A 14,640-nucleotide genomic window follows, 5' to 3' on the forward strand; every position below is an offset into this window, starting at 1 on the left:
TGGGTAGGAAAAGGAGCTGGAGGGCAGGACAGACTCAGCAACTGCTAGTTCATTCCACATGGCCCAACAGCCACCGGCGGGCCTGGCCCTGGGCACTATCCAAGGGGGTGAGATTCCAGGCTGCAACCGTCAGCTGTCCAGTCCCCACCTCCAGAACGACTCCGCTCTCAGCGAAGCCCGGGCACCTTCCCAGCAGAGCCCCAGCACCACCAGCTGCCACTGCCGCACCCTCAGCCTGGGGCCATGGGCAGCTGAGCTGTCCCCAGCATTCAGCCCCAGCCCCACACTGGCTCCCCGCAGTGACGAGCCAGCCCTGCTCCATGCTCTGCGGGTCCATCAGGGACCGGGGCTGGCTGCCCCGTGAGTCAGGGCGAACTGCAGACGACGCGTCACTGGCAGAGGGTTCTAACCCACGCCAGTCGCCTCCACTTGCCGGTGCTTCCTGACAGTCCCAAGGAGAGACTCAGACGCTGCCCCGCACACTTGTAAGAAAGACAACGCCCACGCACTACTCAGTTCCCATTACTGGCCTGAAACCACCAAAGCAATGTAAACCCAGCCTTGCCCATTGGGCCCCAGGTGTGCCAGGTAGTTGTATGCATCACTGGGGCTGCAACACCTAGGGGAGAGCCGAGGATAGAGGCAGAGCCCTGGTTTTCATGGGCTAAATCCAGCCATCAGTGTGAGTGATGGTGCAAGGGCTGGGCTACAGAACTCGAGCCAGCAGACCCTAGGTTTGCTAACCTAGGGCTCCAGCATCCACACTGCAATGTGCGTCCCAGTCCAGCCCCCATCTCCCAGACTTCCTAGCGCCGCTCGGGTCTATGCTCATGGTGCAGTGTGGGGAAACGCGACTGTCCAAAGGTCACAGAGAGTTGGAATGTGGGATTTTGGGAGACTATTGGCAGATTCCCAGTGCACGAGTCCAGCGGGGCTGCGTCCACACTGCAGAGCAACAGGGCTTGAACTCTGGGTCCCAGCTTGCCAGAGGCTCAGACCCTCCACCCTGTGGGGCGCTAGGGCCCTGGGTCAGCACGACGACGTGTGTAGACAGAGCTGGAGTTCAAACCTGACCTTACCCTTCAGTGCAGAGACACCGAGGTCCCAGCCACACTAGGAAACTGGCCTGGGGCTGATCAGGATGGTTGCCAACAGGCCCTTCCGAGGTGCTGTTAAAAACCATTCAACTACTTGGTGTGGGCAGGACAAACCCATGCTCGGCACTGGTCCCAGAGCCGGGCCCGTCTCGGCAAGTCCCCGGCCCACATTCTGCCCCACCCCAGCCCTTTGCAACACCACTTCAGGGGGCTGCTGCCAACAGCCACCGACAGCAACGCGCCAGGTTCTAGCAGAGGCAGGGCCTAGGAGAGAGGGTGGGACAAGCCCAGCAGAGCCAGGTTCCCAGCCACCTCGCTCCATAAGCCCAGGAACAACTCCCAGGCTGAGCTCTGCTCCTCCGGCCCTCCAGGCCCTGGGGCAAAGCCACGTGCAGCAGGGGGGCAGAACCACCGAAGCCAGAGCTCTGGCCTCAGTCACGCGCTGCGAGCCAGTCAGACACTGGACTTCCACCCTCGCCTGGCAGGGACGAGCCCCAGGGCGGCCCGGCCTCCGCTCCCACTTCTCCTTTCTGTGTTTACAACCCCATAGGGAACAGGCCTGTTAGCACCCAAGGCAGCTTAGAGCAGCCCCAGACTTTTACAGCTGCCACAGAACACACCCAGGTGACTGCTCGGCAAGGGGAATCCGGGGTAGGCAGGGGCTGAACTGGACGGAGCCGGAAGACTGAAAACACAGGAAGGTTGGATTCAGGCTACAGAGCGGGCTGTGTACTGCGGTAGCGCCCAGGAGCCCAGTCCCGGACCCCGTTGTGGTAGGCCAGGGGTGGGCAAACTACAGCCCACGGGCCATGTCCGGCCCATCAGACCTTTTAATCCGGCCCTCGAGCTCCAGCCGGGGAGTGGGGTCGGGGGCTTGCTGTGGCTCCTTGCGGCTCCCGGAAGCAGAGGCATGTCCCCTCCTCCGGCTCCTACATGCAAGGGTAGCCAAGGGGCTCCTCACGCTGCCCCTGCCCCAAGCGCCGGCTCTGCAGCTCCCATTTGCCCAGGAACTGCAGCCAATGGGAGCTGCAGGGGCAGCACCTGCAGACAGGGCAGCATGCAGAGCTGCCTGGCCAGCGCCGCACCTCCACTGCTTCTGGGAACTGCTTGAGGTAAGCGCCGCCCGGAGCCTTCACCCCTCACCGCCTTCTGCGCCCCAAACCCCTGCCCCAGCTCTGGTCCCCCTCCCACTCTCTGAACCTCTCAGTCCCAGCCCGGAGCCTGTACCCCCTCCCACACCCCCACCCTCTGTCGCAGCCTGGAGCACCCTCCCAAACGCCAAACCCTTCATCCCCAGCCTAAAGCCCACCCCGCACCCCAATGCCAGCCTGGAGTCCCCTCCCATACCCTGAAACTCTCATTTCCAGCCCCACCCTGGAACCCACACCCACAGCCCAGAGCCTGTACCCCCTCCCACACCCCCACCCTCTGTCGCAGCCTGGAGCACCCTCCTGCACCCCAAACTCCTCTGCTCCAGCCCCAGGCTGCAGCCCCCTCCTACACCCCAAACCCCTCAGCCCTGACCCCACCCCAGAGCCTGCACCCCCAGCCAGAGCCCTCACCCCCTCCTGCATCCCAACCCTGTTCCCCAGCCCCGAGCCCTCACCCACTCCCCAATTCCGTGAGCGTTCATGGCCCGCCATACTATTTCCATACCCAAATGTTTGCCCACCCGTGCCAGGTGCTGCATAGACCCAGAACAAAGCTGTCCCTGCCCCCACCGTGAGAGATGGGCCATTTGGGGGGCGGAAGGAGTGCAGTGGTACCCTGGGGGTTATTCACTCTGCCCTTCCTCCAGCCGTCTTCCTCCTCTCCCATCACAGAAAGCACGTCTCAGGCAGTGAGGGCCAGGAATTCGGGGCATTTTCCAGCCAGCGCTGCAGCTGTCCGCATGCGAGTCCCCCAGGGCAGCCCAGCTCTCCGTATCAGACCCGCTCCCCTCCCAGCACAGGAGGAAATGCCTCACCTGAACCCGAAGCAATCACTCCAAAAGTATTCATGACTAACAAGATTCCTGCAGCCCTAAGGCGCTGCCAGACACCGAGCTGGGGAGCAGAGTTCATCAGCGAGAGGGTGACCAGTGTACTGCGTGGCCCAGGGGGAGTCACAGCCTTTGAAGGCAAGGCCGTCTTCAGCTGCCTCTCGCTCCCCCACTCCCAAACCTATTTAACGCTGCAGCTCTGGGGGTGCCGCTGCATGCGCAGCTTGCGGACCCACGCCTATGCGCCCCCAACAAGACAGGTACGTGGAGCCGGGCAGCTGGCATCAGGCTGCTGCACTGGGCGGACTGAAAACAACCAGGCTGAACACTGCGAGAATCCCCTTGCCTTGGCCTCACTGCTCCCAGACGCTGGCTACAGTCAGACAGCTCAGCCCACAATGGCTCCTGAGGACCACTGACAAGACAGGGCTAACCGCGCCGAACCTGAGCAACGCGGCGGTTCAGTAGGCCGTACCATCCTTTGTGGGCTAAACCCTTATCCCAGCACCCGGCCCGGCCCCTGAGCAGACGCAAGGAAGCGTAGTCCTGTGAGCCCTTTACGAGAGGAGGGCAAGCACAGGATGATCCGAGTAGCCACAAACCAGCGCTGCCATGCAGGGATCCCCTGGGGAGCTGAGCTGCGTGCCCATCTCTCACACTGGGGGCATGCACCCCACACATTCATCACACCCCACTGGCAAGCAGATCCGTTTTGTACCCCATGTGACCCATACTACTGTGCCATGGAGTAAGCACTGCTCAGCTTGCTGGGCACCAGAGCCTGTTTTCCCCAAGCCCAGGAGCGTGTGTGAAAGTGCTCTTTGCAGCAGTATTTAGAATTCAAGCAGCAAAAATGCTCTTAAGTGGATTAGGAAAATGCAAAAGGACAAACACGCAAGCAAGCTGCAGAGCGACAGGAAGCAGCTCTAATCACCTCCTGTTCCTTCTGGATGGCAGGGACCCAAAGCGGGATCACCCAGCAGCCACAGAGACCCCAGAAGGAAGTCACGTGCCTGGGGACATGTCATGGAATGACAGTTTGTGAAAGCTCCCAAGGAGGCTGAACCCAGCTACCCCATAGCATGCTGAAGCCTGGGGCTCAGGGGGCTCTGTCCTCAGGCCCCCCGGGAAGGCCCCTCTCCAGGACCAGCAGCGACAGGCACCCGATCCAGGGAGACAGGCGCACCAGCTGCTCCACCAGAAGCCGAGTATTCCATGGGCGAAGGAGAATTTGCCCCCGCCCCCCGCTCTGGCATGCTGCAGTTGCCTGGATGGGTTAGGTTACACTCTGTTCCACACTCTCCTCATCGCTGGGCTCCTCTGCGTGGCTGAGAGAAACATGGATCAGGCTGAGCCAAGGTCTGACAATGGCCTCACAGCCTGGAGCTGGCGAATCAGCCTCCCAACCAGGGGGAAAAGAGAAGGGTTAGGAAGGGAGACACACACCCTGCATTGGCCTGAGACAATACCCTGCAGGGACTGTTCTTGCCCTGCCTCCCAGGGAACCGCCAGCCACACTCAACGGGCCTGAGGACATGGCCAGCTAAGCCAGCCCTCAGAGGCGGCACTGGCTTCTCCAGGAGGGCTTGGAGAAGGCCAGGCAAAGCGGTCACCTGTGACGCTTCAAAGCAAACCAGCCCCAGCAGCCTGATGCCCAGCACTCCGGCCCCCCGGGAGGAGAGATTCCTGCACCCGTCAGCTCCCCACGCCTGGGCCTGCCTTGGCATAGGGCGAGATGAGCTCTCTGACTGCTGCGATTCTGGGACTGGTTACAGGGCAGGCAGCCGCTTCCAACACAGGCTGAGGGATGAGTCGCTGAGGCAGGCCCTAAATGGCAAATGGGTGAAAACTCTTCGGGCTTTCGAGCTTTAATAGCCAGAGCCCCTACGTTGGCGCCCTCTGCAAGTGCCCTCCCGCGGGGCAATGAGAAGTAACGCCTGCCAAGCACCTACTTGCCAGAGAACACAAAAGCAAAAGGCCTTCAAAGCGATCACTGATCGGTTCAGAGGCTGCCCAGAAACACGCAGCCCGCAGCACCAAATTCCCCTCATAACTTACAACGCTTCTATTTATACAACCAAGAGGAAGGAAGGAAAAGAGAAGCCAATGCGATATCTGTCTGGCCTGGGCAAGTGCCATCTAGTTTAAGGAAGAGTCACTCATTGGTCTCCAAACCTAGCCCCGAATGGGAGGTGAGGGCCCAGATCCTGCGCCCACCTGCACCACGATACAGCTGGAGCCCTTAACTGAGGAACACACTTAAAGTGAGCTGCAAAGGAAACCCCTCCACACACACACTTTGATTCTTGTCTGGCAGGTTCTCACGTCTTGATTTTTGTCCTTATAACTATCAGAGTGTCAAGACTGGTCTTTCCTTTTTCACTGGAAAACTCCAATGTGGGCTGGGAGTTCAGGTAACTCTTTAGCAAAGGGGCTGGGACGCTGCCTGCTTAGCAAGGGGAGCTTGGGTCACAGGCTTTCAAGGAGTCGGAGTAAATATCACTTTCCATCTCACTTCACTGGGTTCTGCTTCCACCGAAACCCTGATGTCCTAAACCTCCCAGCTCCCCAGTCAGCCACAGATTCTTCCCTGATATATAGAGCTAGAGATCACGCCCCCCCCCCCCTCTTTCATTTGGAAAGCACCAAAGCCCCTGTGGAGCTCTCTGCAGTCATCAGAAAATGGGGGAAAGCAGCACAGGCCTAATTGCTTTCTCGCTGCAGGTCACCTTCCAAGAGGGTTCTCACAGTAGCTGCTTTCGGCTCTCAGGGGCCATGAAAATGCTCTTGGTAATTTAAAAACGAGGCTCCCCTCCCTTGATCTTGCCAGCACACACAGGCTCGGAGAACTGGGGGTCACAGCCCTGCTTTTCCAAAAACACCCCATCGCTGCAATACTTTTACCGTCAAACCAAACCCAGATATCTGCTGCACACTTTCCTCCCTGGCTGGCCTCTGCTGTGCCTGCCTTAGCTACCAGCACACGATCAAACAGGCCCAGGATCAAAAGCAAGCCACGGACTGGGGTGGGGGGGGGCGGCAAGGACCCTAAACCTTTCATCTGTAAATTACACCCTAGGAAGCTGCGGAAACTCGTCCAGCACCAGCCCCTGAAACCCACCCTGGTTATTACCCAAATAATGCAACTAGCTGGACACCGAGTCCGGCAGGCAGCGAGGAAATCAAAAGCAGCTGCCCCCGCAGCTGGCACCTGGTCACTCCTTCCCAAGGGCGGTTACAATTACCCGGCAATGACATGGAAAATGACAATTGCCCCGTGTCCCCCGGGCCCGTGCGCCCCGCTCCATGCAGGGTGCGGGGGGTCCCCCGTGCGCCCCGCTCCATGCAGGGTGCGGGGGGGCCCCCGTGCGCCCCGCTCCATGCAGGATGCGGGGGCCGCGCAGCGGCCGGGAGAGCAGTGCCCAGCGAGCCCGGCCGGGCGCCCCCAGCCAGCCCGACCGCTCCTCCCAGGCCCGGCCCGGATCCCCAGCCCGGCCCGGCCCGGCACTTACATGGCTGCAGCGGCCGCTCGCTCCGCGCCGCGCCGCCTGCCCCCCACGCGGGGCCGCTGCGGCCAGGACCCAGCAGCGCGGCCCGCAGCCGCCGCCTCCTCCAGCCCCTGGGCGGGGCCCGCGGCAGCGAGTCCCTCCCCCGGCCCGGCCCGGCCCCTCACTGCCCGGGGGACCCGATCTCCCTTCCCATCCCCTGGGCGAAACTGGGGCGCCGCGAGCACGGGGGCCTGGGACGTGGCGTGTCCTGGGGCAGGGCTCAGCCCCCGACGCCTGCACGGGATCCGTGGGGCTGCGGCGCATCCGTGGGGCAGGGGTCACTCAGACCCTGATGTCCGTACAGGCTCCGTGTCCGGCCGCCGCGGGCAGGGCTCAGCTCCCCGCCGCCTGCACAGGACCCTTGGGGACACGGCGCCCACGGGTTCGGGTTACCATCTGCCCCATTACTGTGGTTCAAGTGGCCTGGGCCCAGGGGCCCGGTGGGTTGACTTGCCCTCCCTTATCACTGCATAACACCTAGTGTGCAGAGCCTGGGGGCCGGCGCACCAGTGCTAACACGCCCCGACCCCCAGCGCAGGCCGGGCCACTGGAGGGCGGGTGCGGAACGGAGCGAGGTGGACGCCCTCGCTCTGTCTTTCCTGGGGCCTAAGGGGGATCTGGGATCTGATCTGAATACAGCTGGTGGATCTAATGAGACCCAAACTACCACAGTGCAGGCAGTCCCACCCCAGCCAGGCCTGCAAACCCGTGACTGGCGAGGGCCAGAGCCAAGAGCGAGTTATGGGTGATAAATATATACCTCCTCTCTGCTCCAGACGCTATTTATAGAACCGGTCCGGCCTCTAAGGGTTCGCTTTGTTGTTACTCCATCTACTGCTGTCTGATTTCCACGTTCCATCAGCCCTGCCCCTGCCAGCGCCCCAGGCAGCCCGGCCAGGCCAGTATGTCATTTTGATTGTTTGATTGTTTCATTTGATTTGAGATGGAGGAGAGGATGGAGAATGGAGAGACTGCTGTACTGATCCGATCCATCAACTCTCATGCCCTCTGTTCTCCGGGCTCGTACGCCCACGCAGTGGGCAGCGCAGCAGGCAAGAGCTGCTGCCTTGCCTTGCCAGGTTGCATGTGGCAGAGCCCAGGCAGTGCAGACAGAACAGAAGCAGAGGGAAGAGGGCCAGGGATGAGCAGGAGAGCAGGAGGAGAGAAGAGAGAAATCATTAGTGCTCCATTGCCCCGCCCAGTGAAGCCACTCAGTGCCCTCTATGCTCTGCATGAATCAGGCCTGCTTAACTTCCCTGGACAGGACACAGGGGACAGACACCCAGTGCAGGGTGTGTCAGTGCCCAAGGCTCCCAAGGCCTCGCAGAAACCAGGGGCGGAGGCGGCGCCAGCGCCAGAGAGGAGAGAGGAGGGAGGAGTAGCGATGGACGGGGCTGCTGGTTTGTGAAGCAGAATGGAAACTGGGACTCACTTGGGGCAAGTCTACGTTACAAAATTAAATCAACTGAAGTTAGGTCGACGTAGAGTGACTGCAGCATTACTGCAGTGGTTCATATCCACACGACGCCCCAGCTGTGGGTGGTGCATGTCCTCACCAGGACTGACAGCGGGAGCCCCCCGCCCTGGGGCTGACAGTCCGAGCTGTCACCCATGCGTGGGACTCACAGCTCTGGCTCTCAGTCCTGAGGTCAGGGGGCTCCAGCTGTGAGCCCCGCGTAGGGCTGACACCCAACAGGCGCTGTAAGTAACTCGGTGTCTGCACAGACACTGCGCTGCCCTAACTGCACCGACCTGAGCACTACGCCTCTCACGGAGGTGGAGTCGTGAGCTCGGTGGAGTGGGTGACTTACATGGGCGGGAGCAACGTTGTCGTGTAGACACTGACAGAGTTCCCTTACACCGACCTAACTCTGTAGTGTAGACCAGGCCTCAGTCTCCCCCACCCAGAAATCCTACCCCCGAAATGCCATCAGGTGTAAGCGCAATGAGCCACTCCCCACCCCTTCCTTCGCTGCCGATGTACTGTCAGGAACTGAACAAACCCAAAGCCCTGGATTTGTAGCAAGGTCCCTACAATGGAACTCGTTGGGTCGCTGTGACTGCCGCTTGCCTGCGGTGATTTTTGCTGATCAGAACAGGAGCTAGATACAGTAACAACCAAGTGCATGTTCTGCGGCCAACACGAGGGCTCCTGAGTGGGAAGGGACAAGTACTGGGAGGGAGGGTTCAGTGCAGCGTTGCTTCCAGTACCAGCATCCAGCTTGACAGCACCTTGCATCCCTAAGCACTTTGCAAGCTGTCTGCATACATCAGCCCTGAAATGCAGCCACCTCTGGGGCGGAAAGACACTGCACCCAACACAGCAGGGGGAGAGGAAGAGGAACTTTCCCAGGGGCCCTGAGGCAAACCCCTATTTGGACAGAAAGTGCTGGGAGATTTGTAATGGCTGTGCCAAGCAGATGTTAATCTTGCTGTTTAAAGGGTCTTTTACAGCCTCAACTCAGCGGCCTCCCTTGGGCCTGGATGGTGCTGCCCCACAGATCTCCCTCCCAGTCCTTCCTGCCTCCAGGGCTGCTGTGCTGGCTACTGCCTCCTCTCTTGCATGCAATGTAGCCGCAGTGGTTGAGGAGCTCTGTGGGGCTCGAAGCCTGTCTCTCTCTCCAACAGAAGTTAGTCCAATAAACGACACTACCTCACCTGGGTCGTCTTCTCTTGGTCGCCATGCTGTGGTGCAGCGCACCGGACGGGGCCCTGGGTCAGACCCTTAGGGCTGCCGCTGGCTCCACTGCACAAGGAGAGAGGCAGCGCGTGGGGCCCTGGGCCTCACAGCAGAAGGGAGACGTTGGGAAATGCGCTGGGTAGAGGGTGATCAGCGCCCTGGCCCATTCTCAGGAAACAGGGACAAACTGATGAGAGACAGAGCCCCAGCCACCCTCCGCCCACGCTCTGTGCCACGCGCTGCCCCACCAGCTCCCAGACAAGCCCACTATCGGGTTCAAGGATTGTCCCAAAGCTGACAGGTGGCTGTGTAGGGCCCAGATCCGCAAAGACATGTAGGCGCCTGACTCCCCCTGACATCAATAGAGCTGTGAGGATCTGGGACGAAGCTCAGCAGCTTCCAAGCAGAAGGGCGTTACAGTCAGTCCCCGTCACTCCCCGTCCGGGAAAGAACCACACTGGCCCCAGCGGGATCACAGAAGCAACCTCTGTGCCATCATGATGCTCCAAGGGGGAACCAAAAGCCAGCCAGCATCTGTGCCACCCGCAGTGCCAGCACACTGGCCAGGGTCTCTCTAATGCGCTGGATACGGCTCCTTCAGAGCTAAGGACGGGGCACAGGTATTCACCTGGAGCACATTGCTGTGCCTCATTTCCAGGGCTCCCACTCCCGAAGACTGGTCCTCAGAGTGCAGCCATCACCAATCCCTCTAGCTTCCTGTCCCACACCCCCTCTCCACACATAGCCCCCTCTCCCTGGCACAATCCCCTTGGCACTGATTCAGAGCCCAGGTGCAACCCCTGTCGGATTGTTTCCATGGGAACTCCCAGGGGCCAGTGGGACCTGCAGGCCATGGACAGAACACGGGCTTTGCTTGCCCAGAGCCAGATCCTGCGTCCAAAGGAGAAGCTGTCAGTGCCAGGGGCACTTCTGCACGAAGCGCTGTGACAAAGTGGGACTGTTCTTAATGTTTCCTCTGAATACTGTGTGGGTGCCTCAGTTTCCCCTATGCATTTCTTAAGTCTCCAGTGTGCATAAATGGCCAACACTCTGTCCTGGCAACAAATGGCTGGGGCCCTTCCCCCCTACAAGCGAATAGCTAAAGGTGAACAAAGAGATCAGGTGACCTCCTGGCCCGGGAAAGAGACAAAGGCCAGAAAGGAGGGGCTGGAGGGGGTTTCAGTTTGGAGCTGGCTGGGGACAGGAAGTGAGGACAGAGGGGGTTGTATGGCTCTCTGGGCCCCAGAATGGACCCGGCCGAGAGATCCCGTTCTCTGTACCTACAAGCTCTGTTTTAGACCGTGTTCCTGTCATCGAATAAACCTCTGTGTTACTGGCTGGCTGAGAGTCACGTCTGACTGCGAAGTGGGGGGCAGGACCCTGTGGCTTCCCCAGGACCCCGCCTGGGCGGACTCGCTGTGGGGCAGAGGATGCTGAATGCTCCAAGGTCAGACCCAGGAGGTGAAGCCGTGGGAGCTTCCTGCCCTGCAGACAGTCTGCTCCGAGGGAGAGGAGGCTCCCCAAAGTCCTGCCTGGCTTTGTGGGGAGCAGTTCCAGAGCATCGCCCGGGGACTCCGCGACAAGCGCCCCCGGGAGTGCTCCGGACCGAGTCATTGGGTGGCAAGCCCGTTACTCTCTGGCATAGCAGCATGGCCAAGGCCTCTCCTATGGATTTCTGGCTAGCGCCTCATTAGGAGAATGCTGGAGCTAGCAGGCACTGAAGGGGTTACACTTTGCCCCAGGAGGCAGGATTGGTTGATGCATCAGAGGCCAGGCAGGAGTCCCAGAGCCTCCCACTCCCAAGAGGGTTAACACCCACAGGGGAAAGGGCTGGTCCGGGCCGGCCGCAGGGACAATCGGTGCCTCAGGCAGAAGCCAATGTCCGAATGGCTGTGGATGAGGAAGAGCAGGTGGTTCTTGGCCCATGTGGGGAACGCCATGGCCCCTGCCCAGCGCTATAAACTTCTCCTGGCTGCCCACCCGCCCCTGCCCTGGCTCCAATCATGCCTGTCCATGGGGCTTCGGGGATCGCCCCTCCCTCCCCCCAGCTCCCCGCACCCAGCTACCCCGTTACACTCCTGACCCTGGCATTCGAACACACGATGCAATAATACAGAACGTGCAGGATCAATTATTTCCTGTCACATTGGACCTTTGGGCATTGCTTATCCAGCATAGGTTGGGGCCCAGCCAAATTTCCACTCCTAGCTCTGCCACTGCCATGTAACATTTCCACCCTGGCATTTGCCTACCCCACCCTGCCTGCTGGCCAGGGTCAGCCGGCTGCCCCCAGACTGCACATGGGAAGGGCAGGTGATAAAACAAGACAGGAGAACTCCAGGTGGAAGGAAACAGGGCTCCCTGCTATTACTCACTGGGCCCAGGGCAGCTGCAACCATGGCCTCATTCCCTGCCAAGGTCCCGGTCTGTGACGAACTGGGAATGTTCTTAATGTTTTCTCTGAATACTGTGTTGGTGCCTCAGTGTCCCCTCTGCAGTTCTTAATATCTAGGTGGTGCAATAAGGGTGTGTGATTGCTGCAGAGCAAAGGGCCAGTGCACCTAAATGCCTGACACTGTCTCCTAGCAACTGATGGCCTGGGCCCTTCTCTGCAAAGGTGCCAACTGAAGGTGTTGGAGACAAAGGGATCAGGTGACCTCGTGGCCCGGCAAAGGAACTGAGCAGAGAGGGGGGGCTGGAGGGGTTTTGGAGTCTGGAGTTGGCTGGGGACGAGGAGTGAAGTGCAGACGTGGGGGCAGGGCCGGCTTTAGGCCAATTCCACCTATTCCCCCGAATCGGGCCCCGTGCCCCGTGTGAATCTCTTCCCTGGCTAGAGGCGCCTTTTTAATTTTTACTCACCTGGCGGCGCTCTGGGTCTTCAGCGGCACTTCGGTGGTGGGTCCTTCGCTTGCTCTGGGTCTTCAGCAGCACTTCGGCGGTGGGTCCTTCACTTGCTCTGGGTCTTCAGTGGCACTTTGGTGGCGGGTCCTTCAGTGCCTCCGAAGACCTGGAGCAAGTGAAGGACCCGCCACTGAAGTGCTGCCGAAGACTCGGAGCACCGCCCGCTGAGTACAAGCCCCATGTGTTTATTTTACTTTTTTCTTTTTCTTTTTTTTTTTAATCATCCCTGCCAGGGCCCCATCGAAACTGTTCGAATTGGGCCCCGCACTTCCTAAACCCGGCCCTGTGTGGGGGTCTGGCTCACTGCCCCCAGAAAGGACCCGGCTGAGGGGTCCCGTTCTCTGTACCTACAAGCTCTGTTTTAGACCATGTTCCTGTCATCGAATAAACCTCTGTGTTACTGGCTGGCTGAGAGTCACATCCGATTGCGAAGTGGGGGTGCAGGACCCTGTGGCTTCCCCAGGACCCCGCTAGGGCGGGTTCGCTGTGGGAAGCGCACGGAGGGGCACATGCTGAATGCTCCAAGGAGAGACCCAGGAGGTGAAGACATGTGAGCTTCTTGCCCTGAACAAGTCTGCTCCAAGGGAGAGGAGGCTCCCCAAAGTCCTGACTGGCTTTGTGGGGAGCAGTTCCAGAGCATCGCCCGGGGACTCCATGACAACTGGTGGCAGCGGTGGGATGTATTGCACCCCGTGAATGACACTTCTTGCAGTAAGTGACTGGGGAGCAGTAAAACAAAGGGGGGATAATGAAGACCAGGCGTGCTGAAGGCTCAGAGAGGGACGGTTTCAGGGGGCGGTTAACCTCTGGGAGTGTGTCACCAGCAAGGACTGCTGGAGTAACGGGGTCCCCCTGAGGACTGCAGTGAGCAATCTCGGGGCGGAGGAGCTTGCCACTCGACCCTGGGAGAGAGAAGGATTTTTGCAGTAGCAGGGTTCCCCTGGGGATTGCAGGAGCAGTCCCAGGGGTGGAGGAGTCTGCAGCTCGACCCCTTTTGCCAGATCTAGGTCTGGCAAAGAGGTGGTGACCATGAGAAGGGCTGCACACCAGGGGTTCTTCCTGGAAGCCATGGGGGAGCCAAGAGCACACAGGCCTGTGAGTCCAGAGCCACTTGGGAGCGGTGAAGTGATGGCCTGTCACCATCTCCTTGAGAACGACATTGTGATCCTGTGCACAGAGAGAGGGTTACGCATGGGGAAGTTCACCCAGGCCCAGTTAATCGTGCAGCTGGAGGAGGAGGACAAGGACCGCTCTGAGGAGCAGATTCCTGACCCAGATGGGGCTACAAGAGGATCTGGGAGCAGCTGGAGCAGCAGCCAGGCATCCCCGAGAGTCTGGTCCCCAACCAGACGAGGGTCTTCACGATCGGGTTCCCCACCAGGGGATCGGAGATGGATGGGATGGGAGCAGAGCCCAAGAGAGCGAGAGGACGTGAGAGAGAGCAAGAGCCCGAGGAAAAGCTGCTGGAGGAGCAGCAGCAGCCTGGACGGGCGATGGTGGAGCAGAGAGACATAGGGGGCTGCCCAGGGGTCAGTGGGGAGACACACCTGGGGTGGCGAGACCCTGGGACAGAGAGAACTGTGGTGGTGCAGCTGCAGATGCTGAGGGGCTGTGGGACCTGGGTGAAGGTCCCCGGGGTGAAGCCCCTCGCCCTGCCTATGGCCCGGATCCCTGTGCAGACCCAGGAGGGGTCGGGCTGGCTGGTCGTTGGGGTTCTCCAGGATATCGGCTGGGAGGCCCTGTTGGGGGGTGACTGTGTCTCTTTGGGACAGGATCCAGGCCCTGCTCCTGTAATGGCCGAGAGTTTGAATTCAAATCCAGGGAACCAATTGGCTAGGATGGAAATGGTCAGTGAAAATGCAAATGACCTGGCTGGCAGGGGGGAGGGGCTGCAGGGCTCAGGATACCTGCCTACCTGTAACCAGACCCCTGGGGCTGAGTGGGAGGGAGAGATGCTCCCTGCCCCCCTGCACACTGGAGAAGGGGCTCACGCTGGCTCTGATGCTGTGACCAGAGCAGAGAGCTCGCTGCCTGCCCCCACTGGGACAGCCAGGGCAGCGCTGAGCACAGGGGGAGCTGAGACCCCAGCTGAGTGGGGGGACACCCAAGCAGGGCAGGTCGGCTGCCAACCAGGTTTGCCTGGTCCAGACGTGCTGCTGGGAAGTGATTACACAGCAGGGAGGGAGCTACCAGGGACAGGGCTCAGGGGGGCTGTGACCCCAGGCCCAGCCAGCGAGAGGGAGCAGGTCCCACTCCCTTCCCCAGCCGCTGAATCCCAGACCGAGCTGCGCAAGGATCCCTCCTTGGAGAAGCTGCGGGAACTTGCTGGCCCCAGCGCTGCAAACCCCCTTGGGGAAGGCTGCAGGGACAGAGTCCTGCGGGAGAAGGGATTCCTGTACCGGGAATGGGCTCCCCAAGGGGAAGTAGAACTGG

At 60.4% G+C, this 14,640-nt stretch overlaps 1 protein-coding gene across 4 annotated transcripts in view; it reads right to left on the minus strand.

Moving 5' to 3' along the window:
• RIPOR1 (RHO family interacting cell polarization regulator 1) overlaps nucleotides 1–14,640 on the minus strand; it is a 115,082-nt gene that overhangs the window by 81,075 nt on the left and 19,367 nt on the right. For 2 of the 4 annotated variants that reach the window (XM_039503216.1, XM_039503217.1), the window contains exon 1: nucleotides 6,324–6,438. The exons of 1 other annotated variant lie outside the window; for it this stretch is intronic. In XM_039503216.1, the coding sequence (XP_039359150.1) occupies nucleotides 6,324–6,423 (100 nt within the window). In that variant the 5' untranslated portion in view covers nucleotides 6,424–6,438. Of the gene's footprint in view, nucleotides 1–6,211; nucleotides 6,439–14,640 lie in introns of those variants that run through there. One more of the 4 variants, XM_039503220.1, reaches the window with a different exon arrangement.

Source organism: Mauremys reevesii, linkage group 16 (genome assembly GCF_016161935.1).
Source record: "Mauremys reevesii isolate NIE-2019 linkage group 16, ASM1616193v1, whole genome shotgun sequence".
NCBI classification, from domain to species: domain Eukaryota; kingdom Metazoa; phylum Chordata; order Testudines; family Geoemydidae; genus Mauremys; species Mauremys reevesii.